General features: G+C 37.8%; 1 protein-coding gene across 8 annotated transcripts in view; it reads right to left on the reverse strand.

Moving 5' to 3' along the window:
• The window catches only part of FANCC (FA complementation group C), a 268544-nt gene that overhangs the window by 162354 nt on the left and 78782 nt on the right, over nucleotides 1–27408 (reverse strand). For 4 of the 8 annotated variants that reach the window (XM_042913461.1, XM_042913464.1, XM_042913456.1 and 1 more), the window contains 3 exons: nucleotides 10196–10438; nucleotides 8524–8608; nucleotides 2829–2923 (listed from right to left, as the gene is read on the reverse strand). In XM_042913461.1, coding sequence (XP_042769395.1) covers nucleotides 2829–2923; nucleotides 8524–8608; nucleotides 10196–10360 — 345 coding nt within the window. In that variant the 5' untranslated portion in view covers nucleotides 10361–10438. Of the gene's footprint in view, nucleotides 1–2828; nucleotides 2924–8523; nucleotides 8609–10195; nucleotides 10439–14609; nucleotides 14717–14922; nucleotides 14990–15014; nucleotides 15143–26298; nucleotides 26417–27408 lie in introns of those variants that run through there. The other 4 variants (XM_042913459.1, XM_042913460.1, XM_042913458.1 and 1 more) reach the window with 4 other exon arrangements.

Below are 27408 nucleotides of genomic sequence, written 5' to 3' on the forward strand. Positions count from 1 at the left end.
TACTCTTTCAACTGTAAATTTTGTGAAACTGAAATACAGATCAAGAATTTCCAGGGAGGGGCACCTGGTGGCTCAGTAGGTTAAGTGTCCAACTCTTGATTTCAGCTCAGGTCATGATCTCACAGTGGTGGGATCAAGCCCCGTGTTGGGCTCTGTGCTGAGAGCTCAGAGCCTGCATGGGATTCTCTCTCTCCCTCTCTCTCTCTGCCTCTCCCTCATGAGTACCAGTACTCATAGTGGTACACTGTCTCTTGCAAAATAAATAGACAAGCATTAAAAAAACTCCCAGTGAAAATTAGGATGTAACATGTAGATGTAAAATGTAAGTGTAACACACACACTGGATTTCCATGACTTAGTGCAAAAAGATTATAAAATAATCTCGTTAATAATTTTTATAGATTATATGTTGAAATGATAGTATTTTGGAAATACTGAGTTGCATAAAATATTATTAAAATTAATTTCATTTATTTCTTTTTGTTTCTTAAAGCAGCTACTGGAAAATTTAAATTATCCATGTAGTATGTATTTTATTTGCATTGGACATTGCTGCACCATAGCATCAGATATGAATGACCACTCATTCCTTCTCAAAACACTGCTGCTTCTCTCCTTTACTTCTTTGACTCCCTGTTTTTAACCTACAGGGTAGCTTATTCTTCCACTCACTCCCTGAATGCCAGTGTCTCCCAGGGTTGTCCCAGGCCTTTTCCCTTTCCCATTGCCCTGGGCAACCTCACCCTCACCCAAGGCTCCACTGTTCCCATACCCTGAAGACTGTCAACCTTCTAAGTATAAATCAGCTCTTCTCCTAAGAAGGGTATGCTCGACTCCACCTACACTTAAGCGATCTGCACTTAGCCTGCCATTACACCTTTTGAATATTTACCTCATTCATATTATAAATCTGGCCCCTCTTCTCCATTTCATTCAGGCCTGCATGATTTCTCACTTGATCACTACTATAGCTTCCAAAATGCTATCCCTGCTCCTTCCAAATCAACTTCCCTTTGCTGTTAAGCTTCTAAAATTCACACCTGGCCAGATGATTTCTCTGTTTAAAATACTTTGGTTTCCCCACTGACTCAAAATAGAAGAAAAACTTATTATTATACATAAGGTTTCATGCTTCATCACCAGCCTTACAAAATCCCAAGCTCAAGCACATCTAAGTACCTGTAGTTCCCTGAATATGACATTGGCTTTCTTGCCACCATCTTTGTGCATGCTCTTTCTGCTGACAAGAATATCCTTTCCTAAAGCTCTATTCCTGCTCTCCTAGTCATCCTTCAAAATTCAGTTGATATATTACCTCCTGCAGGACACATCTCCAAACCCCGAAGTCTGAGCAAGTGTCCTCTGTGTCACCATCACACCTATATATAACTCTGGTTACCAGTCTATGAATTCCCTGATGCAGCAGGAATTAAGTCTAATTTAACCTTCCTCTGCTATACTTTGATATGTACCTATTGATAAATGGATGCAGTATTAAGGGAAATCCACAGAATAAAATATAAGGTAAAAATTTTAAAATAGGCTAATAAAGTCATGAGTTTAAATGAAGAAAGTTAGTCCGATCACCCTAAAAACACTTTATTAGATGGCCTATTTCAGAACTTCATAAGCTAGCGAATACAAACATATATTCTAAATAATCATTGAAACATCAACTATAAAAGCAACAATTAAAAAGATTAAAGACTAAATACGTTATTCTGTTGATACAGCCTTGTTTTTCATAGCTTTTCTTCCCTAATTCTACTTAAATCACCTTTCTTCAGTTCTTTACAGTAACTTACCTTCCAGTTAAAGTCTGCACACTTTCCTTCCCTGATTCAAACCTTTTCACTTCTACTGTCCCTTCAATTCTTCTTTCAATCTAACAGTAAAATACCAACACTGTCTTTGTCAGCTCAGTCGGCAATTTTGTATAAAACAAAGGAATAGTAAAAAGCAGTGAATGGAATGATATCACCAGTCAGACTGATAGACAAAACCATATGCACCTGGGTGGGTGATTTCATAATACTAAGCAGCTAATCTGAACCATATGCATACTAAGTGGAGTCTGACAGGCATCAGCAAGTCCTTAGGGTTGTTACAGCAGGACAGTGGGGGGCATGAGAAAAAAATCAGGCAGCTTGCTAGTGGTGAGGGCAGCCACAGCCCAGCCCTACAACATTCGCCAACTTGTGCCTGCCCTTCAAGAGACAGCAGAAACAGACAGGGGGGTGCAGGAAGCTGTCAGCTACATGCACTAGCACATCTGACTGACCAATTTGACGGTGTAAGCAGCAGTAGCCAACAAGCACCAGGTGCTAGTCTGAGCACCCTGGCCTGGATACCAACTTCAGGACATAAAGGCAGCAACTGAATTTTCTGAATTTTTGTTTTACTACAGATTAGATTCCAAGAGACGCAGAGAAGTACTTAGAAATTATGTAAGTATTTAAACTAGGTTAGTAGGAAAAATAAATAAATAAATAAACTAGGTTAGTAGGGAAAAACAATTTTTGAAGTATACCAGTTGCTTAAAGGAAAGAGAGAACATTCTTTTAATTACCTGAAAGTAACTTTACAAAATCACACATTAGTTAGGTCTTCCAGGCAAGGGAAAGTTCACCTTAAAGTCCACTATCTTCTGGAATTAACAATCAAGCAAAAATGAAATCTCTTGAATAACTTTACACCCAGCAAGATAATGGGACAGTGAAGCCTGTATTTGAAAAATTTTCTAAAATGTCACAGAACTGCACTAGTAAAGCAGCACATTTAAACAATCAATTTAATGCAAAGCAGTGCAGGACAAGATTTACTCTTACCCGTGTCCAGGAGTTCAGTTTCAGTTCTTCAGAATTCTGTGGTTCTTTATTAATCAGACAACATAAGCACCATAGTAGAATTTTTTGGCTTTCATCTGCAAAAAGAAAAACTAAAATTAGGTTTTAGCAAATACAAAAAGATAATCAGTATAAAAAATTTTTAAACATTATACTAAAGGAAATATATTTATCATATTTTATGAAAATATCAAACTACTAAAGTTACTGAACAAGCATCCAGGACCATGTGTGAAACTTTACTTTGCAGGGGTTTTTTATTCTTGTGGTTTTGGGATCACTTATGCTTAGCTCTTGTGTGGTCAATCCCTTTCTGATAAAGCCAGAAAAGAATGATGGAAATAACTAAAAGAACTGGGCTTTTCTCAAGATCATTTCTATCAAAGCATATTTCAAACCATTAGTAATTTCAACCTTTTTAAGGCAATACAACTGTTACAGATAGTAGTCTACATTTCTGTCTTACTCTTTTAATTTTCTAATTTCCCAAAATACCCTCACTTGTTAGAAAAAAATTTAACAAAATGATCATTTTAAAATATATTCTGTTTAGCACTAAATGGCTTGGATAAAATAGAAGCCTCTTACATGTTCCTCATTCTTTACTCTAAAATTGAAAACGTTACCAAATATGTATTGAAAACACTGAACTTGGAAATCTTATACTTGGCAAGAATATTTACTCAGTGAGCCATTTTCTTTTTCCTCTTTTGGTAACTGAGTCCATTCCAATTGGAGATTTCACAACACAACTGGGAAGCAAGAATGATGCCTCAAATGGAAGATGTCAGTACCTAAACTAGAGCCAAGAAACTATGGCCTTTATTGGACAGCCATTGAGTAGAAGAAGCTGAGGAAACCAAGCACCTGGACTCAATCCACTGCAGAATCACCTGCTGCCCTTGACCTTCTTACCTTCTGCAATCTCATAAACACAGCATTTCTAAGGGTTACATTAACAAGAAATAAGGAAAATACAAACTACAGCAAGCTACCTCTGCACTTTGAACCACACACCAAAGGACATTAATAGTAATTTTTAAACCCATTTTTTTCACCGTAAACATCATAAGTTTGTGCTCTTCTGGTAATACCTCTGAACAAACTTTATCAGGCATTATTCTGAGGGACATTCATTTTTCTTTTTCCTAGTTTTTATTAGCTCAAATACATCACTGGCTTGCCTATTTTAAGTTTATCTCACAAATCATGTAATTTAACTTTTGAAGGTCCTAGGATTCTTGAGGTTGAACCAATGTCACTGATTAAAACTGTGACTGTTGTACTTCCAATGCTTTAAATATTAGAATAAATTCTAATTATCTTCATGTCACAGGGTATTGGGCAGATCCCATGATATGCTTACTACATAAGGCTTCCCCTGTTAGAAAAAATGCAACCCAATGGGGAGCATTTCCAAAAAGCAGACACTCACCTCTAAGAGAGGAGGAGGAGGAGGGAGAGGAGGAGGAGGAGGGAGAGGAGGAGGAGGAGGAGGGAGAGGAGGAGGAGGAGGGAGAGGAGGAGGAGGAGGGAGAGGAGGAGGAGGAGGAGGAGGGAGAGGAGAAGGAGAAGACAAAGAAAGAAAATGTTATTTTATGGAACTTAAATCTAATAGAATCTAAAAATGGAAGTTTTCCCTAGGTGTTGAGTTGAGTCTGCACATTTAGTTCAACAAATGTATCATTTTTTAATTTTTCTCACAAAAACAAAAAAGAAAGAGAGCAGCCAGAGAAATGTTCACCCAATCTTTAGGAGGTGTCTTACTTTGCTCAAAGTACTGAAATTCACTGAAATGTACTGCTAATGAGTTTACTTTGCTTTAGGTATTTACAGGTAGGTGCAAGCCATCACTTGCTATTCCTGAGTGCCTCCAACACTCACTACAGGGGAGAAGGCATCTGTCAGGCTCCTCCCCTAGATCCAGAGTGGACATCCTGCAGGGCAGTTAAATGAAATGGGAAAATGCCTGGGATTCATCATGCAAGCAGTCACTGACAGCAGATCTTCGTGCAAATTTGGATTCTAAAAATGAGTGGAAGGGAAAACAATATACCAACATACATTTGCCACCTAATATTTTATTTTACTTAAGTTTATTTATTTTGAGAAAGACAGAGACAGCATGAGTGGGGGAGGGGCAGAGAGAGAATCCCAAGTAGGCTCCATGCTCTCAGCACAGAGCCCATGCAGGGCTTGACCTCACAAAACCGTGACCTGATCATGACCTGAGCCAAAACAGAGAGTTGGATGCTTATCCCGACTGAGCCACCCAGGCGCCCCTATTTTTTGATATCTTGAATTAAAATTCCAAATGAAAAGCTAAATTAATTCTGTAAACTTTATATCTGTAATTTAAAAGTGTGAAGGTAGCATTTTTAAGACAATAAATATTTATTATTTTAAGCTGCCAAGCTTAGGTGCAAATTGTTATATAGCAATAAATAGCAAATAGTGAGGTTATAACTGTTACATGCTTAATCGTGAGGGCAGAACTAGAAACAACCGGCCAGAATTCCAAGAAGGTGAAATCTGTAATTTTATGCAGAGAACAACCCTGAATAAAAGGTGTACCCTCCCTTTCTATTATGTTTTTTCTGGTCTCTTTGTGGTGTCTTTACATTTCCAAATTTCCTCCTTCCTTATTGTCTTTATCTCTGATCCAATTCTCATTTAACATTACCAGAGGTTTACTTCTTTCTTTGATAGAAACTGTCACATTTCCTGTATTTAAAAAGTGATTTTGATAAAATTTAAAACCATAAGAAAAGATCCTTTCCTGGACAATGTCCAACTAGCAAAACAAAAGTAGCAACATAGGCAAGACTTGATTCACCATGGAGTTCTGTTGCCTGTCAGTCTCCACTAAGCTCAGAACCAAAGGCACACCTCAAGCAGGAAGCTCAAAGTTCAAAACATAACACAAGCTTTGAAACAAAAAGAGATGGAGAATTTGTTTCTGGTTGTCAGAGGGGCCCAATGTAATGAGGATAGGTGCTAAGGAAAGACCACAGACACTTACAAGTTTAAGGCCATAGGGATAAATCAGTCTAGCCTCTCACTTTTACAAATAAGGAATCTGAAACCTAGCAAGTCTGGCAGCTTGTCTCAGAAAAATCCCATCTCATTTACTGTCCCCTAAGAGTTGGCCCCAACTCAAACTCCTTTTTCTTTTAGCTCTTTGTTCATGGCTCCACAACACAAGCCATGCCTGAGTCAGGCTGATTCGCTGAGGTCTCTTTTCTGACTGGATGCTTCCAGTGGGCAGAAATTATGAGCCGTGTTTTCCTAGGCCTGGCATATTGGGGAACAAAAAAAAAAAAAAAAAAAGCTTAGCAAATATCTGCCCAGTGAATATATACTTCATGTGAGGCTGGCTAGTGTTAAAGCCAGAACTAGACTACTTCAACCACAATGGTGTGATCCACAGGCCAGATCATCACAACAATGCAGGCTTTAGAGGGGTGGGATCCTGGCTTTTATCAGTTTTACATTATGGGGAAAGTGATTTACTTACTCTAATCCATAATTGCCTATCCTGCAAAACTATCAAGGACTCGGGGCACCTGGGTGGCTCAGTTGGTTAAGCGTCTGACTCTTGATTTCGGTTCAGGTCATGATCCCATGGTTTCCTGAGTTCGAGAGCCACATTCAGCTCTGTGCTGACTCTGCAGAGCCTGCTTGGAATTCTCTGTGTCTGTCTGTCTGTCTGTCTCTCTCTGCCCCTCCCCACCTCACACTCTGTCTCAAAATAAATACACAAAACTATCAAGGACTCAGATCCACTCTGCAATCCACAGAGAACAGTGCCTAGCACAACATCAGCAATGCCTCTCATTCCACTTCTTTATTGTATAGCACAAACTTTCCCACATCTTAACATTTCTGAATTAGAGTTGTATTCTACATTCACCATATACACTTAAAGGATGTAGTATTTATTTTTCTAAAAAGTGGCTATTCAATGTGTGAAGTATCTCACAATGGATGGTGCCTTTAAATGGAGGAAAGTCAACAACTTCTTTTCCTTTCTCCTGCCATTAATATCATTGGTCTAGCTCAGTGTTTTTCACATTTCTGGTCATGACCCATCCGGGGGGTTGTAAAAATAATTTGGGGTCATGAAGACTATTTTTAAAATAGTATAGTGAATGTGGCTACACAAAATCAAAACAAGCATCCTTTCATGAAATGTGTGTGTGTATACACGTCTGTGTGTATGTATGTATGCGTATATACATGTATACATGTACAGAAAATGTATTTCTGGTCAAGGATATTTGAGAAACACTGGCCTAGTCAAAATATATGAACTTAGGGCAGGTATGTATGGCCCTGGTGGGCAAATACAGTGATGACTCGGCCATATTAGATCAAGAACTTCAACAAGCTGGGGAAGGGTAGGGGAGGAAGCGTCCACTCAAAGGGGAAGGGAAGCAAGAGGACTAAGTGGAGAGGAAGAGGGACAGATGAGGGTTGGGACAGAGTGAGTGAGTTTGTGTAGTGCATCCATGTATATATGCTCCCGGGACCTAATGCAGCCCTGTCTCTTCCCCACTGAGTTCATGTTTCTTATAATTATTTATAATAGGCTAGGAAAGAGAAATTGTACAATTCTTTAAAATATCATAGGGTAATACTGACTTTGTTTTTTTATTCTCATCTCATTATATTATGCAATTAGTCTTTGACTTTAAACAATATGAAAAGTAAATATTAAACTAGCCAAGTCAAGGCAATAAACCTCAACTGTACACCTTCAGATGTGCCTCCTCCACCCTGTTGTAGGCCCTAGGATGACAAAAAGAACTAAAACCACAGTTCCTGCTCTTGAGAGGCATTCAGTCTTCCAGGACATCAGACAGGCAAACCAATAATTACAAAACAGTATAGTAAGTTTTATGGTTAAGGGGGATGTTATCAGCTACGAAGAGACTTAAAGAAGCTCCTAAAGCAGCCCCAAGCAAGACTATTTCAAAGAAAGTTTAAGAGGACAGGAGATGAGAACAGAGCTCCAAACAAAGGAATCACATGTTGCAGGCCCTGATATCATGTGCTTTCAAGGCACTGTTAGTAACTTGACCTGGCTACCATGTGTGTGGTGTGGTTGCAGAGGATTATATAGGAAATGAGGCTGGACAGGTAGACAGGAGGTCAGGGAAAGAACACCTCCCCCAATGTGTCCCCAGGTTCCTCTTCACCTTAGGTAAAACCAAAATGTTACCCCTAAATAATGTCAGGGCCATAGGAGGATTCAGATATTAAAGAATGACTTTACACATGGAAAACAGTAGTGTGCAAGTTAATGTGAAATTGTGAAACAAGAAATTATTTCATTATTATAACCATTTTATACTGAATTAAAAATGAAGTTATGATAATCATCTCGAAGAGTCTACTCTATAATATAAGGAGTCCTATTTTCTTACAGATCTGTGTGTGTGTGTGTGTGTGTGTGTGTGTGCGCGCGCGTGTGTGTGTGATTATCTATCCAAACATATATGGACAAGAAAAGGATGCTATCTTTCTAATGGAACAATGAATACATTTGAATAGCTGTTTCATAAAAAATAGGAGAAAATTTATAATTTGAAACTCTGTATTTTGTTAAACAATGCAAAGATTAAAATTATCATTAGAAGTTTATATTTTGAGAGGACAGGCTTTGGATTCTTACCAAATGCTAAAATATAAGGATTCCAACAAGTTTTTGCCAACAGTTGACCTATTGTGGGAAATCTTTCAATGATCATATTTGAATCCTGTAAAAGAAAGTTACGTTTTGGTCAATAAAAAGACAATATGCAACTTAGAAAGGTTGAACTGACACTACAGGTTGAGGGAGTTTGAATGTTTAGTATGTATTTTGGAAAAGTAGGAGATTCAAATAAAATTTAACAAGTAACCATCTTATTTCATCCTTAAACCACATCACCAAAACTAAAATGTACAGCACATTTATGTAAAATCTTGATACAAATTAACTTTATTTTACTCATACTTAGGAAAGGTCAATTTGTTTAAAAATAACAAAGACTGCATAACAGTGAACAAAATATTGTGAGCAATTAATAGTTCTATGATCCCATGTTTTCAACCTGGTTTTTCACTCTAACATAAGAGAGATTCCTAACTCAGCTTCACTAGGGCTATTTCAAAGAAGGTTTGGGAGGACAAGAACTCTGGAACTTGTAAAAAGAAATAAAAGCAGCCCAAGCATAAAGATATATATCTCTGTTCATTACCATTTCAGTTGCTACATGCTTAATGACATCATACTTAATCTACAACAACCTAAAACCTGAGATGAAAAAGATCAACCAAATAGAAAACAGCTTAAGATTAAAAAATGTACATGCTGTTATACAACTGGCCCTCTCCCCACTTCTTTACCTCTCAAGAAAGTTCAAAAATAAGACCTAAATGAGGTAACATGTACATAAGCTGAAATGTAAGCTGCTGTACCAATAAATTCTTCACATTTGTCTTAGCATCAAGGCCAGCCCTAGACTTTCTGGGACCAATTTAAAGCCAAGCTGCAGAAGTCGAATTATAGAGAAACAATTTTAAAAGTTAGCTTTGGTTGATCACACAGACCATATCTTTCCTTCTAGTTGCTAAAGACATATGAACTCATATCATCAACATGAATAATTCTTAAAATTTCTGACTTGCTTCTTAGATTAAGAGAAGAAAAATGTAACACAAGAACACTTACATTAAATGACAATTTTGCTTCTCATTTTGAAATTACAAAGTAGGTGTAAAACAAATAATATTTTCATAATATGAAAGCATGTTAATTCATAAAAATATCCACTGAAGTAAAAATGAGAAATCATGTCAAAATGAAAATATATCAAATTTTGAACAATACATTATACAACAATAGTGAAGATACTCAAAATCTTAATATTCACCAGAAAAGACCACTTAAAATATTCATAAGAAGAGATCTTAATACCTATTACCTCTTAGTAGAACCTTATCTAGGACAGCATTAAAGAACAACATAAAGAAGCATTTCAGAAAACTTTTCAATATTTAATAGATGCAAAGGTCTTTAAAAGAATCCCAATTCTTACCTGACAACGATTGTCACAGTCTTGTTTTTTTTTAAAAAAAACACAACTTTACTGGTCAGGAAGTCTCATGTGACAATGTAATTAATCAAGAAGAAAAGACTGAAATCATAAGAAATCAGAGATAAGGAAACCATCCTGTCCATATCACTTACAGGTAATTTGTCTTTCTAATCCATCAGGTCAATACTACAAGTTCCTGACCCTAGATAACATTCAAGCTTGGTGAAATGTAGTAGAGATTCATTATTTTGGTCTACTACCTACCATCTCTTTCAAGACTTCATACATCTGCCTCAGGAATTCCTGAAATCGAGGCAGATGAAGGCAGGTGTCTTTCTGGGTTTCCAAAGTGGAGGCCTGGTCCCACAAGGAAAGTTTCTGCATCCAAAATTGGTAATCAGAAGAAAAGCCTACTGAATCTTGAGCCATCTTGGAAAAAGGGAAAAGGTGATGTATCTTCACAGCAGCCCGCCAAGCACTGAAGGAAACAGTGGGCACACATCAAATCTATAAGAGAGGGGAAAAATGAAACATTATTTAAGGGATTTTTATTGGTGACTTCATGTTCTACTGACAAGTGAAAGGGGGAGTACAAGGGACTAAAGTAGCGTGATTTTATGGAGTCACCTTTGAATTATTTTAAAATGTGTCACCCAGCTGTAGCTCCAATTTTTACCATCTGAATTTTTTATCAGAGTGATATTACACTAGAAGTCATTATACTTTCACAGACACATGCTAATTATGCACAAAAAGCACAGCTGATAATACTTTATATCTTCTTTTCAAGATAGAGCTATTTTTAAATGTTCTGAACATGAAGTTCATTTGGATATTTTAATGTAATGGGAAATCAAAAACATCCATGTGTGTTAATAATAGTCTATGTCTAAAAAATGTTTTTGAAGTTCCCATGTTTTATATGCATTTCTGGCTTCTCATTTACGTGTTAAAAAAAATCTCTATGCATTACTGTCCACTGACATTTCTTCCCAGTTTCTCTTCATTTTTTAGAAAAGAGTAAAATAATTCATTCCATATGGATCAATTTGAACAATCTATTTCATTAAAGACTAGTGTTTATGCTTGATCTCAATTCTTTCACGAGAAGAAATACTTTAGTGAAATATGAAAAAATGCAATTATTGAGGAGGTGTACTAGTCCTACATGACAGAAAATAGCTCATAAACTTGACCTACCACATGGGAAGTACATGTTAAAAAGAAGAGTGGAGTTGTGAAGTGAGCAGGCACCTCAGGCAGAGCTAGGTAAAGAAACCGCAGGTGCCCCCCCACCATCCCAGCTCCTCACCGTCCTCACCTATAAGAACCACACCCGGCAAAGAAGGGAGGGCTGCTTCTCATCAGGTGCAGGCTTTTACAAGTTCTCCTACTTTCTAGGGGTAGGGGTGATACTCAGTTTTCTGATTTCAAAAGACAGCTCTGCAAATGGTGAGTGAGTTCAAATTCTCAGCAGCAGTAATTAACAGATAAAATGGTCCCAATTAAGTGCCAAAAACATCAACAAAGGGAGTTTCATTACTAAATAAGAAAGCAAAAAAATTTAAAGAGATCATAAAATTTGGTTGCAGTGCAAAAAATTTGAGACCAAGTACTAAAAAAATTGTACTAAATGGTACTAAAAATTTAGTTTTATAAAGGACCATGAGGTAAAAAAAAAAAAAAAAAGGTTTAGCAATAGTGACAAACGGCACATAATAGCCATGAATCTAGGCCTTCTCCCTGATTCCTCCCTTTCTCTCACTGACTTCCTGATCTAAGCCATCAACACCTGTCAATTCTACCTCCAAAATAAATACATGATCTCACTCAGCTTCATCCACTTCTTTCCAGCTCCACTGCTGCCATCCTATCCTATCCCATCCCATCCCCATCCCCATTCATTTCTTCCCTAGAGGCTTCTACCTGGTCCCACCTGGCCCTCTGTAATTTATTGTCTACAGTCAACAAAACCAACTTTCCCAAAAGGAAATCAGACCCAGCACGCTCCTGCTTAAAACCTTCCCACCCCAACTTCAATAGCTCCTTGAAAGAAATCCCAACTCCCTGTAGAAAAGACCCCAGCTCCTTGTTGGAGTCTCTAAAGTCCTGCAAAAACATGGCCCACACCCTCCCATTTCCCATGCTGCCTCTCCTCTGCTGCTCACTGTCCAGTCCAGGCCTCTCCTCTGTTCCACCAACACAGGGAATCCTTCCCTGTTTCCGGGGTTTTCTGTTGATTCCTCCACAGCTCTTATCACATCAGTAATTATCCTGGACATTTATTTGCTCATTTAGTTACTGCTTCTTCCACCAGTATATAAACTCCCTGTCTCTTAGAATTTAACATGGGCCTGGGGCACCTGGGTGGCTCAGTCAATTAAGCGTCCAACTCTTAGTTTCAGCTCTAGTCATGATCTCACAGTTCATGAGTTCAAGCCTCGAATCCAGCTCAGAGCTTGATTGGGATCTTCTCTCCCTTCTCCCTCTTCTCTCCCTTCTCTCCCTCACCCCCCCCCCCACCACCTCAAAATAAACAAACTTACAAAAAAAAAAAGATTTAACACATGCCTGGCAAACAATAAATACTGAGTAAAGAAATGAATAATTCACTGATATTTTTCAAAGTATAGTTCTAAACTGCTATAACAAGATAACAAAATGCTTTTCCAGATAGAGCAATTAACTTTTTAAAAGATAACTTCCCCAGAAAAAAAATTTTAAAGGCATATCTATGGGAAACTTAATTACTAATATCCCATTTTATAAATATAGTAATAGCTTTTACATACATACACTTACTATGCTCTTGACAATATATTAAATGCTTTATGCACATTAGCTATGTTAATCCTCATAGCAACCCTATGAAATGGGTATTATTATTGTCCTCATTTTACAGAGGCACAGAGAGATTATGTAATTGCTCAAAGTAAGATTATGTAAAAGCCCAAAGGAAGTAACTGCTAGTAAATAGCAGAGCTACAGGTTGTGGGATTTGAATTTAGAGAATGTGGCTCTAAAGTCTGTGCCCTTAATCAAAGAAATAAACTGAAGAAACAAATTAATGAATTTCGTATATATTTCATACAGTTCTAGATGCAGGTCTGTTTAGATATTTGGGGGCACTAAACTGAAGACCTTTTTGGTAGAGGTGACAGGAAACAAACATTATTTTATTATAGCCAAATTACAAACAACATTTTGCCTAGCAATGGGGATGCATCTGATTGTTTTAAATGCAAACAGTTTTAGAGATCATGTAGTGCAGTGGTCCTGATGGGCTGTTCCACAGCATGTCTAGGGGGGAGATGGTGATAGCTGGGAAACAAGTGGTGCCCTGATTGTGAAGGCTAGCAGTGGGGGTGCTGCTGACATTTAGTGCCCAGAAGCCAGGGATGCTGAACATACTGGCAATACTCTGGGACAGCAGCTCACGAAGAGAAATGGTCTTCCCCCAAAGGCCAATGACAACCCTACTGCTGCTGACCTAATCTGAACACTCTGGAATGGGGCATCTGTTGATTGGCTGGTTGCGTATTCCTCCTCCCTTCTTTCCCTTGAGGAAAGAACCTCTCCTCCCTTCTACAAGTCTTGATGAGTCTATTAATCAAGGCACGTTGTGGCATCAGCCAAGAGGTGAGGCGGTGATTCAAGTTAGGCAAACCAGACTCTGTGCTGGGAATCTGAGTCTTGAATATATGGACATAAGGATGGAACTAAGTCATTCCAAAGACTCTCTTAGTCTAGATCCCTAAGGCTACCCTACATCACGTCCTTAACAAGGTATAGTTTTAAGCTCTCTTTTTTTTTTTTTTTTTGAGATTTTATTTTTAAGTAATCTCTACACCCAACAGGGGGCTCCAACTCATGACCCCGAGATCAAGAGTCACCTGCTCCACCAACTGAACCAGCCAGGCACCCTTCAGCTCTCTCTTTAATTCTGTCCACTACCCAGGGGCTTGCCACAAAATCCTTTTTTTATTTTTTCTTAAATTAACCACCATTGACTTCTGTGATTTAAAAAAAAAACTCACAAATTAATATCGTCTAATATATACTGATACAATATCTAATACAAACCAGATAGTGGGCTGCAGGCAGCAAAACTTTGAAGAAAGAAGGAGAATTTAGAACTGGTTACTGGCCCAAATCATGGAAAATGGCAGGGAAACTTCTGTTCATATTAGGGTATTGGAAACCAGAAGTCCATGGAACAAGAAGGTAATGTAGATCAATGAGGTATTGCCTATGATCAGGGCCACTACCTCATTATACTCTTCTAGTATAAAGTGAACCCAAGCGAAAGCCACTGGATTATCAAAAAACAATGTCTGGTGATTTGCAGAAAACCCCACTTCTCCAACCAAGGGACCAGTGAGTCTTAGTCAACGATATTAGGCTATCATAAACATACTCAAATGGTGACTCCAGCTCAAACTGCACTTTCAGATATGGATCCCAACTGGATCAAATTAAAACCACCCTAGTCACCTAGAATGCAGTTATGAAGCTGGCAGTAAATGTATTTCTCCATAAAGATAACCAGAAGATATGAGAAAGCAGTTCACTTTTAACTCCCTTGGAGGTATCAACTCAGGACACGGTGTTACTACACTGGTCTACCACAGTGAAGTTAGCTGCTAACAGAACCTGGAAACTAAGGAGACATAGGTACCTTACATGTATTCCAGATGGTGGGATATAAATCCCATAAACATACAGGGCCTGCCATTTCAGGAAGTCTCCTGTGATCCAATGGTCCGTGCCAAGTCAGGATATGCCCTTTAAAATAATGATAAACAACAGACTAGTGCCAGTGGTTGCCTCCGATGTGGAGACCTGGGTAGCTGAAAGACAGGTGCAGAAAAGAAACTTGGGTTTTACCATACACCTTTTTGCACCTTTTCAATTTAATTCTATGTATACTAATTACTGACTCAAAATTGTAACCACGAGCAAACAAAAAAGAAAGTGAATAATTGCTATACCTCACACCTGCTAAGAGGCAAAACATTTGGCTGATATATTTGGGATTCTGAACATAAACTGTCTGGGCTTTAGACTGTTTATCTGCTTTTACCTACTTGTCAGGCAATGAGAAAATATGGGAAGGGCCCAGAGCAAGAATCACTGTACAGCTGGTCCATGCTGAAGCGCTCTGCCACTAAGCACATATGACCCAGCAGATCCAATGCTGCCTCAAGTGTGTGTGAAGATCTGGATTCTGTGAAGAGCCTACAGCAGGCCTCAGTGACTTGGACTGATCGCTCAAGCCACAAAGCCGGGTGTGCCCAGCAGCACTCCATCATAATGTGCAAATTATGCCTGCTTGGGCAAAATGCACAAGTGAGGTTTTTGGATGCTATCTGTATGTCTTGCTTTCTGTGTCATATACTGTTTTTTAAATTCCCTTCCCTTTCATTTTTCCCTCTCCTACTAGTGAACCTAGAGAGTATATCATTAGTAGATAAATTTTCCAAAGTCTATAATTGACAGACTATAACAGAGATAGGAAGAGGCACTGACATTATCCAGAATTCCTGGACCTGAAGTCAGAAGCATCAACCAGGCATTACTTCAGATTATCTCCCTTTTTGAAGGAAAAGCTAAATTATGTTAGTTGGAAGTGTTTTAAAAATTCTTTGTGTAGAAAGCAGTAGGTCTGAGTGTACTGAGTAACCAACAAGTGAAAGGTAGTGGAGTTCTGTGGTTTTTGCCCACCTAGCACCCTTTTCCTGTTCCTTCAATATGAGCTCACCCTACTTTTGCTTCTTCCTTTTCCTTCTTCCTTTCCATACAGTCTGAGACTATGGATCAAGGTGTCCACACAGGTCTAACAGATAAGACTAACAGGAAAGAATGCTGTGCAAATAAAATGAAGTTTGTCTCTTTTTCTGACACCACTCATACACAGCAGACTTTTACCCAATAGAGAGAACAGCTTATGATGGTCTCACTTAAAGCACAGGCTATGTTATAAGCGAATTTTGTTTATGATGTTTCTTTCTCATAACTATTTAATGAGTATTTTTAAATTTACCAAAAAAGTAGACAAAACAGCCAAATGAACTCCTATGTATCCATTAACTAGTCCAAACAATTATAAAAAATTTCCATTTTAAAGCACATCACAGACATCACACCACTTTATCCAAAATACTTTGATTTCTCTTTTTTTCTAAGGATTTAAAAAAAAAAAGAAACCTGAGTACACTCTTTCACACCTAATAAATCCAGCCAAATAAACACAATAAATATCATCCAATGGCCCATCTATGTTCAAATTTCTTTAAAATTTTCCTTCATAATGGGTTGTTTATATTATAATCCAAACAAGATCCACACATTACATATGGCCAGTATTGATATTTCTCCTTTAATCTGTAACAAAATAATGTAAAAATAAGTCTCCCTTAATCTGTAACAATTGCCCCTCTTTTATTTTTTAATCTTTTCATATCATTTATCCCCTGAAAAAAAAAACCAAGCAATCGAAAAGGCTAATAGAATCCATTGTATTGACTAATAGAACGTTTCGTACTTGTGTATTTGGCTGATTGCATTCCTGTGGTGTTAGCTTGTTTTGCTCTCCCCTATACTGCGTACAAACTGAGAGCACAATTTAGAGGTTTTTTTAGATTCAGGGTCAATCTTTTTCCAAGAATACTTCATTTGTAGTGGTGTGTCCTTTGAATTAAACAGATCATCTGTTTCAGGTACTGTCAACCTAATCCATCCATTATACTTTCCTTTCACTATCAACTCTTTCCTGAATGGTCTTAGGATCCACTGATGATCATTTTAGATGCATCAGGGGTTGAAAAATAGTGATTTTCTAATTTTATCCATTGGCTTATTTTTATGATATTTCTAGATGTATAGAACCCTTACAGATGTAGGTAGTAGGAATAACAATCTTTTCCTATGGAAATCCAATGTATGTCTGCCCAACCCCGTGAAACTGCCAAAAGAGTTGCTAACTTCACTGACTCAGTAGCATAGGCCCTCTTGCAAGTTCTTGGGTCTCCCCTAGCTTCTCCAGAAATGGCAAATTGCCCTAAGGGTGAAAAGCTGCTAAAGAATGTCTACTCAGTGCTCTGCACTTCCCTTCACTGTCAGGGTCTTAACCCCTTGAGTACTGGGCATCTCTGCAGTTTTCCCATGGCTTCAAAAAATGTTTTACCTGGTTCTTCTAGCCACTCTAAAAAGCTGGAAGTAAAAGTCTATGTAAGTTTTCTTGATTAACCAGGATGGGTGAGGTAAACAAAAGTACAGAATATATTTAAGTGTAAACATACTTAGTAAAATTGCATCCAATTTCAGTTCTACTTCAGATAACGGTAGACTCTGTAATTGAAACCAACCTTCCTGATGAACACTATTTTATATGGTTACATGAAGTATGGAAGTGTAATAAAAAAATCATCAAGAGGCACCTAGGTGGCTCAGTCAGTTAAGCATCTGACTTCGGCTCAGGTCATAATCTCACAATTCATGAGTTCAAGCTCCACGTCGGGCTCTATGCTGACAACTCACAGCCTGGAGCCTGCTTCAGATTCTGCATCTCTCTCTCTCTCAAAAATTAATAAACATTTTTAAAAAATTTTAAAAGATCAACAAAGAATCAGAAAGACAGTGTTAAATTATTTGAGAAAGATCTTGACACATGGGGTTATACAGGCCTAGGAAGGCATTTCTGATCCTGAAGAGGTGGTTAAAGGCAAAAGTTAAAAAGCTTTTTTTGCAGGCATTACTTGCCTGAAAGTAAAAGTAGGAGCCCAGGCCTACCAAAGTGAGGTCCTGGTAAACCACCCCACACTTAGAGTTGGTGCCTATGAGGGTACACCCTGGGAGGATAGGTGAAACCAGAAATGAACCAACCTGCGTATACTACAGTCTAACTATGAAACTAAAGCTAAACTAAGGTGGTCCCTGGTTTCTAGGTCTGCTGCCAGGTGCCTGGAAGATGCAAACAAAAATCCTCTCTGAAGGAAAATAACTTCAAGGTTTCTAACTATTTCTAAAAATAATTTTTCAAGTTTTATTTACTTGTTTTGAGAGACAGAAACGGCAGATGTGGGGGAGCGTAAGAGACAGAGGAGACAGAGAATCTCAAGCAGGCTCCATACTGCCAGCACAGAGTCCTATGCGGGGCTCAAACCCACAAAACCTTGAGATCATGACCTGAGCTGAAACCAAGAGTCAGATGCATAACCCACTGAGCCACCCAGGTGCCCCCCAAAAATAATGTTTCAAATACAACAAAAATTATATAATGAAAGACAATCAAGCACACAGGAAGAAAAGAACACACAAGAAAGAACCCCAATGGAGGATAACAAAACAAAACAAAGAATACAGTAGAAGTTCTAAAACTGGAAGAAAAGAAAAAAGGAACTGAAATTAAGAATTCAACAGATGAAGAGGCGCCTGGGTGGCTTGGTCGGTTAAGCGACTGACTCTTGATTTCAGCTCAGGTCATGATCTCATGGTTCATGGGTTTGAGCTCCACATCAGGTTCCACACTGACAGCATGGAGTCTGCTTGGGATTCTCTCTTTCCTTCTCTCTGCCCCTCTCCCGCTCACTCTTTCTCTTAAAAATAGATGAATAAACTTTAAAAAAAGAATTCAATACATGGGTTTAATAGCTGATCAGACCCAATTGGAAATAGAATTAATGGACTTGGAAGATACATCAGAAGAAACTACCCAGAATTCACATGGAAAGTAAAAACAATGGAAAACACAGAAGAATGGTTAAGATACATAAAAATACAGCAAGATGGCCAGAAAACATACCTTCAATACAGTCAAAGGGGGAAAAAAAATGGCCAACCTAGAATACTATATCTAACTAAAATATTCTTCAAGATAAAGTGAAATAAAATCTTTTGACACATTGAGAGAGTTTGATGCCAGTAAGCCTAATCTAACTAAAGGATGCTCTTCAGGAAAATGGAAAATGATCCCAGACAGAATTCTGCAGGCATAAGAACAAATGAAAAACAACAAAAATGGTAGATACATGAAAAAATTTAAATTAACATTTATGATATAAAATAAGAATAGTGTCATTGGGGTTTTTAAATATATACAGAAATTAAAATATATAAAAGCAATAGCATACTTGGAGAAAAATAGAGTCAGAGTTCTAAAGTCCCTGCATTTTCCAGGAAAAGGAAGATAAAAGTGTTAAATAATTCAAGTATGCATACTATAATTTCTAGGATATCCACTAATAGAATATCAACAGGTAGTATATAATTTCCAAATTATCAAAGGAGAAAAATTTATAGTAAAAAAATGGCAAGATTGGAGAGAAAAAGGAATACAGAATGGACAAGATTTAAAAAACCACAGGGGTGCCTGGGTGGCTCAGTTGGTTAAGCATCTGACTCCTGATTTTGGCTCAGGTCATGATCTCACAGTTGGTGGGTTAGAGACCCACACTGGGACTGTCTGTGCAGAGCCTGTTTGGGATTCTCTCTCTCACTTTGTCTCTGCCCCTCCCCACTCGCGTGTTCTCTGAAAAAATAAGTAAATAAACTTTAAAAAGAATTTTTAAAAAGTGCACAGTAAGATGGTTGATTTAAACTAAAATATATCAGTAATTATACAATATGCCAATGACTTAAATTCCCAAGTACATCCCAAAGATTATCAGGTTTTTCACTTTTTAAATTTATTTTTTATTTATTTTTTATTTTTTTTATTTTATTTAAGATTTTATTTAAATTCCAGTCAGTTAACATACAGGGAAATAATTAGTTTCAGGTGTCCAATACAGTGATTCAACACTTCTGTACATCAGCTGGTGCTCAGCATAAGTGTACTCCTTAATCACCGTCACCTATTTAACCCATCCCCAACCCACCTCCCCTCTAGTAACCATCCGTTTGTTCCCTGTAGTTAAGAGTATGTTTCTCAGTCTGTGTCTCTGTTTTTTTCCCCTTTGCTCATTTGTTTTGTTTCTGAGATTCCACATATGAGTGAAATCATATGGTATTTATCTTTCTCTGACTTATTTTGCTTAGCATAATACTCTCTAGCCTGCAAATGGCAAGAGTTCATTCTTTTTCATGGCTGAGTAATATTCCAGTGTGTGCATGTGCGTGTGTATGCGTGCGTGTGTGTGTGTGTGTGTGTGTGTGTATCACATCTTCTTTATCCATTCATCAATTGATGGGCACTTGGGCTGTTTCCATAACTGGGCCATTATAGACAACGATATCAGTTTTGAATTAAAAAAAGAAACAACTACATGTTATAAAACACACATCTAAAACATAAGAATATAGTGATTCAGAGAGGCTAAAAGGAAAATAGGAAAACAACAACAACAACAACAACAACATACAAACCTAACCAAAGGAATCAAATAAAAAAACAGTATCAATTCAAATACACTTTGGGGCAAAAAGAATTACCAGAGGTAAAGAGGGTCACTTCATAATGATAAAGTGTTCAATTCACCAGGAAGATTAAACAATTGTAAATTTGTATGCTCCAGTAATATGGAAATATAAAACAAACTATAAAGCTCAAAATATAACACAGAAATTGATGTAACTATAAAAATAAAGTATTCCATTCATACTGGGAATTTTCACACATCTCTCTCAGTAAATCATAATCATACAAAAATCCACAAATTACAAACTCTCCCTCAAAGAACACTCCAAGCTTGTTAAGTGTTTATGAACACTAGCAGAATGTTCACTGCGGCATTATTCATAACAGACCCAAATTGAAAAGAACCCATATGCCAGTCAAGAGTAGAATGAATAAACTAAATGTGATATATTCATATAAGGGAACTCTATGCAGCAATGACAATGCAGGACCTACCACAGGCATAGAGATGAATTTTCAATCATAATGTTGAGAAAAAGAAACCAACCCATAAGAATATATAAGATGTGATTCATTTACATAAAGTTCAAAATCAGGTAAAACTAAACTGTAGTGATTACTCTGAAAAGTCAGGAAACCTATTACCTTTAGAAGAAGAGAAGAAGTACTATCGGGAAGGTATACATGAAGGGCTCTCAAGATGCTGGCAATATTCTATTTCTTGACCTGGATGCCACTAACGTGTGTGTTAACATTTTAATAATTAAAAAACTGTAAGTCATGTTTATGTGCTTTCCTGTATGTATTATTTTCCATTACACACACACACACACACACAAATTCTCTAACTTCTAGATATACATTTACCACACACATATTACCTCAAAAGAAAAAATAAAAGCTGTCATGGCTTATAAATGCTAATCAATACATAAAATACTTGATGAATACAATTAAAAATTTTAATTACCAAAAAATTCTGTAAGTATTTTCTATTTTCTAGCTGAGTCTCTGAAAATATTACAACTATCAGAACTGGCCAGCGATACAAACCTAGGGTTTGTTTTCTCTTCTTCCTTCCCATCCTCAAATAACGGCTCCATCTTCCTAGCCCCGGCTCCTAGGAGAAGTAAATCCACAGGCTTCTCTATCTGCTCCCACTTTCCCCAAGCTATGTGGCTACTGCTTTGCCCTGAGAGGGCTATTGTCATAAGGAGGAAGAGACATCCAATTCATCACTCAGGGAAGGATAACTAGTGAGAGGTCTGTACTCAAGCAGATAAAATAAGGCGGTATCCAGGCAGCTTTAAAAAAAAAAAAAAAAAAAAAAAAAAAAAAGCATGCCTCATAAAAAGACAGGATTCTTCAGATTGATGGCGATTTTAACTTTTTTCACAAATGCATTAATTTCTTTATCCTAGTTCATCTGCACACTTATTAGACAACTGAGATCTGACTATACATTTTTTGATTGATACCAAATCCTTGACTTTCTTAGGACTCTGCTTAGTGTGCATGCCCTCACATGGATGTCTATGCCCATATCCATTTCAGAGGAGCAACTAGAGAAATACTGTTTAAGCATCTTTTAAGAGCATTTAAAAAAAGGTGGATGTCAATCACATTATTTCCTTAAAACTTGGGATTTTAACAAGCATTTTGTACACAAACTGTATATATTAATGTAGCAAAAGCAAATGGCATGGAAAGTTGGAAGGAAATCCCCATTTTCCATTTCTTGAGTTATTTCTCTTTTGGCACATTTACCCAGTCCCAAGGAATCAAAACCAGGATTTCATGTTCTCCACATATACAGACTAAAAATAACAAAAGGTCTTAGTCCCCTCACTGTATATTTCCAGGAGAAAATAAAATGGTCTTCAGAAATTGCCATAGAGAAAACATAAAAAATGTCCTAAACCTGCGTGCAAACCACTATCCAGTGAAGGATGCCCATGTGCTTGTTCACATCCTTGTTTCCCGCTATTAGAGGAGATCCTACAGAAGGAGGCAGAAGGAAGGGGGATGAAGTGGCAGGGAAATCCAGCCATCAGAGCTAGCAATCAGAGACACTGAAACAGGGCTGGTTCAAAATGGTGTCTGCTTAGAATCACTGTCTCTCCCCTCTTCTCTCATTTTTAAATTGCTTGAAAGTTACTCTACTGCTTGCAAGTACTGTTTTATGAACTCAAATCACCTTGGCACAAAGATACACCACTGTCCATGAGAGTTCACAGTCTGAGTTGCTAGGATAGCATGGCTTGGATTCACAGTACAGCGGGTGAAAAAGGTAATGCTTCAGTGCTAAAAGGTTCCCTATTTTGGTGATTTACATTCTTTGGGAAAAGGATATTCAAAAACTTCATGGAAATGTGCTTCACAAAGAACATGGAGTTTACCAAGCACAATTCATGAGAGGTGATAAAGGAAATAAAAGTATCACAACAACACTTGAGCAGTGTCTGAAGAAAATAATTAAGAAGAAAGAAACAAGCCTGTCATTACAAACTGGGGCAAAGTATCTGAATTCACTGAAAAACAAAACAACACCATTTCTCTTAATTTTTTAAAAATTTTTTTAATGTTTATTTACTTTTGAGAGAGAGAGACAGAGAGAGAGAGAGAGAGAGAGAGAGAGAGCAGGGGAGGGGGAGAAAGAGAAGGAGACACAGAATCCAAAGCAGGCTCCAGGGCCTGAGCTGTCAACACAGAGCCCGATGCGCGGCTCAAACTCACAAGCTGTGAGATCATGACCCCAGCTGAAGTCGGATGCTTAACTGACTGAGCGACCCGTGAGCCCCCCATTTCCCTTACTTTAGAAATCAACTGTTAAGACAACAGCCCCTAGCAAGGGACAGCCCCTAGACCAGTGGTTCTCAAATTAACTTTCAGAAAGCAAGGTGGGTTCCCAAAGTTCCATGTTGACACTGAGCATTTAAGCAGCCCTGACTTCAAAGAGTAAACCCTGCAGGCCCAGGCAGGCCCATGCAAGATGTCCAGTCTACCACAGCACTGGAAGTGACCAGTAATACATGAGCCAGCAACTCCAGCCTCTCATCTGACATTATGTGACATTATTATCCTCTCCTAATTTACGAAGTTTCAGGATGGAAAAATCCCTTCTATAATTTAACCTGCAATTTTCTGATCCTCCATTAGTACTGCTGTTGAAGGCACTTCTGTGTCTCAAAAGGCTGTCCCATCTAGAGACAACTTAGAATTCAACTGTTTTTAGATTTTATGAAGAGTCTAAAAAGACTCCTTAATCAGCTGATATGGTGAGGAATCTGGTGCCTGTAAAGTCCTGTCAAAGGCTACGATTGCCACAGATGTAAAGGAAAAATATTTTAAAAATCATTTAGTCTGAATCATCATTGTTTTCTTCCATGGCAAATAGTTGGTAACCTATAAAGCCATGTACACAAGTAAGAGTAGCCAGGGCTACATTTTGAATAGTGTGAGAAATTCAAAAGTAGTTCTTATAAATTACCAAGTAATTTATAATATGAGGTAATTATCCAAGTCCTACCATCCATATCTTCTAAACCAGTATAGCAGGTAAACATCTAGGATGAGGTCACAAAAGTGAGAATGGCAACAATGGCACAGAGCTTTAAAGCTTTTTAAAAAAATCTTTAGTAAAATGAAACCTTGGGGTTTTTTTGTTTTCTTTTGTTTTAAGTATGCTCCATACCCAGTGTGGAGCCCAATGCAGGGGTTGAACTCATGACCCTGCTATCAAGACCTAAGCTGAGATCAACAGTCAGATGCCTAACCAACTGAGCCACTCAGGCACCCCTAAAATGAAACCTTCCATGAAAGTTCAACATATAAAATGGACAGACCTCTGGAAATCATATATGAAAGAAGAGATCAATATCCAGAATATATGAAGAACTCCCACAATGCAATGACAGAAAGAAACAAAGGAAGAAAGAAACCCCCAGTTTTAAAAAACTGGACTAAGGACTTAAATAGGTATCTCTCGAAGATAAAATGGCCAGGAAACATATGAAAAGATGCTCAAATCATTAATCATTATAGAAATGCAAATCGAAACCACAATGAGATACTATTTTACACCCATTAGGGTGACTTACTTAGAAAATACAAAAAATAGCAAGTGATGGTGAGAGTATAGAAAAACCAAACCCCTGCACATTGCTGGTGGGAATACTAAATAGTGTAGCTGCTGTGGAAAACAGTATGGCAGATCCTAAACAGTTAAACACTGAATTACCAAATGACCCAGCAATTCCACCTCTCTCTTTCTCTTTATACACTTACACACACACACACACACACACACACAAGATTTGAAAATAGGAACTCAAATGGGTATTTGCATACCCATGTTCATATTGGCATTATTCACAACAGCCAAAAGGTGGAAACAACACAAATGTCCATTAAGAGATGAATAAATACACAAAATAAATATAATGGAATATTATTCAACCTTAAAAGGAAGAAAATTCTGATACATACATGCATGAGCCTTGAAAACATTATGCTAAGAGAAATAACCCAGACATGAAAGGACAAGTATTATATCATTTCACTTATAGGAGATACCCAGAGTAGTCAAACTCACAGAAGCAGAAAACAGAATGGTGGCTGTCAGGTGCTGGGTGGGGAATTATTATTTAATGGATACGGAGTTTCTGTTTGGGAAGATGAAAAGGTTCTGGAGATGGATGGTGGTGATAGTTGCAGAACACTATGAATATAATTAATGCTGCTAAACTATATATTTAAAAAACAGTTAAAAGGGTAAATTTTATGTCATGTATATTGTGCTACAATTACAAAAATAAACACAGACTTGGAGTGGCTCTGGTCAAAGCAGGGCCTGGAGTATATCCTATGTCCCTGCCATGTCCTCTTCTCCAAGCCCCTCCTCAGAATAGTCCTGCACACAATGCTGTTGTCTACCTGACAGCCCTAACCCTTCCAACTGCTTCTTTGTTAACAGAATCAGTTTATTGAGGAATCTCACAGCATGAGTCTTGGGGAAGCTGGGATGTGCCCCAACGCCGTGGGTGAACATCTTGATTAATGTAGACCAGCAAATCAAAAACATTTTCAGGATCCTTTGATATCCTTAAACATTACTAAGGACATTACTGAGAGGCTTTTGTTAATGTGGGTTATATTTATCAATATTTACCACATTAGAAATTAAACCTGAAAAAAAAATTTAAGACCCAAAACTATACACACATACATTCCATTAGCTGCTAGAGCAATGAGATCATCATACATCATGTAACCTTTGACTCCACGGTCGATTAGTGAGAAAATGAGAGTGGATAATGCAAATAATGTCTTAACATTATCATGAAAATAGTTTTGTCCTATGATCCTCGTGAAAGGGAATCAGGGATACCCAAGGTTTCCTGAGTCACATTTTGAGAATGGCTGGTGTATGCAGACCAGTCATGGCATTTCCATTTGCCCTCCTACCAACTGCAGGAACAGCCAATGTTAGTCTACATAGAACAATGAGAACTGAGCTTCGGGCTGGAAGGTTTCTGACAGAGTCTTTCTCAACCTAGAATAAATTCACATTTTTTTTATATTAGACACTGTGGTCTCCATGTGACACTTAGAATGGCAGTAGTTGCCTTGGGACCCAGCAGTAAGTAAGCCTGAGAGCACAGCTGAGGCAATAAAGTAGTCAACCTTGGAATTTTATTTTCCTTTTGGTTTAAGCCACCTTTTGTTGGGTTTTCTGTTACTTGCGGTCAAACACATCTTAACTGGTATATCTCCTCAGAACCTAGGAGTTCTGAAAAGCACTGCTGTACACAGTACCTGGCACACAGAAACTCAATAATATTTAACAAATGTGTGAATATAAACCCACTAAGGCTACTGCAGAGGAGAGACTAAGATAATATTTGAACTGATTTTGTGTTGATGGAAGCCCGTGTAGCTCCCAGATTGTCAACATTTCAAACAAAGCTCATTTAAAACCTCGTGGTATCAAAATGGATGTGTATCATACCTGTCAGGGGCCAAAAAAGTTAGAAATTGCTTTCCTTTGGTCTGTCCCATCTCCAAGCCAGAGGTATGAGAGGTTAAGTCTATACATGCCAAATATGGCCCATAATCAAAGTAGCAACCTGATTAAAAAAACAAAAACAAAAAAAAAACACTACTTTTTTTCCATTTCCTCTGAGCATGAATCAACTGAAGTCACTTCTCCCATGAAGTAAGCACCAAACAGATTTAAGGACAGAATGCTACAAAATACACTTTATGAAAGAAGAAAAAGACAAATTAAATACCTAGCCTTCAATTAATGTCATCAACTAGGGGCACAATGCCCTTATCAGGAAATATTTAAAACCTCCAGGAATATAATCAAATCTAAAATTAAGAAATTTATGTTCAACTATGCGTAAGGTTGACAACATTCTTCCTCTGCCTTACTGAAAGCCTGATACCAGTATTTTTAATTTACTAAAAAGTAATGTTTCTTTGCTTCACTAAGTAAGAGTGATCAATTTGCCCCTGTGTTTGTAACTTTTAAAAAATCACAATAATATATTCTTGTTTCCACATGAAGGGCTTAAGTAAGAAATGATATTTTCCCTCCAAAAACAATGAGGTTTTAAGAAAAGTTCCACTAGGAGGAGCTGGCTTTTTCTCTGTTGAGTCAGCAGTGTTTCTCCTCGAGATGGTCTAATCAGAAACACAGACGTGAAATTTGCAGATAATTTCAAACAAACCTCAGTCATAAACAAAATCTAGGTCTAAGGAATCAGAGGAGTCAACTGCAATCCAGGTGCACAGTGTACGCACTCCTCAGATGACTTTGCAAAGAATTAAGGAAATTTAATCTAGCAGATAACTGTCTAGGGATTTATGGAGGTCCATTCTCCAGCCCATGTCCCCAGTCATGTGAAGAAAAGAGCTGCTCTCTGGACCTAGCTTCCAAGGAGAAACACCCCTTCATGATAGTGTGTGTTTTTTGGATCTACTAAGACAGAGACCCCTGACTTTGTTCTCCATCAGAGCACCAAAGAGCAACGAATGGGACTCAAAAAAATACCAGTCTTGGGGCACCTGGGGGGCTCAGTCAGTTAAGCGTCTGACTTCAGCTTAGGTCATG

This window comes from Panthera leo, chromosome D4 (genome assembly GCF_018350215.1).
Source record: "Panthera leo isolate Ple1 chromosome D4, P.leo_Ple1_pat1.1, whole genome shotgun sequence".
NCBI classification, from domain to species: Eukaryota; Metazoa; Chordata; class Mammalia; order Carnivora; family Felidae; genus Panthera; species Panthera leo.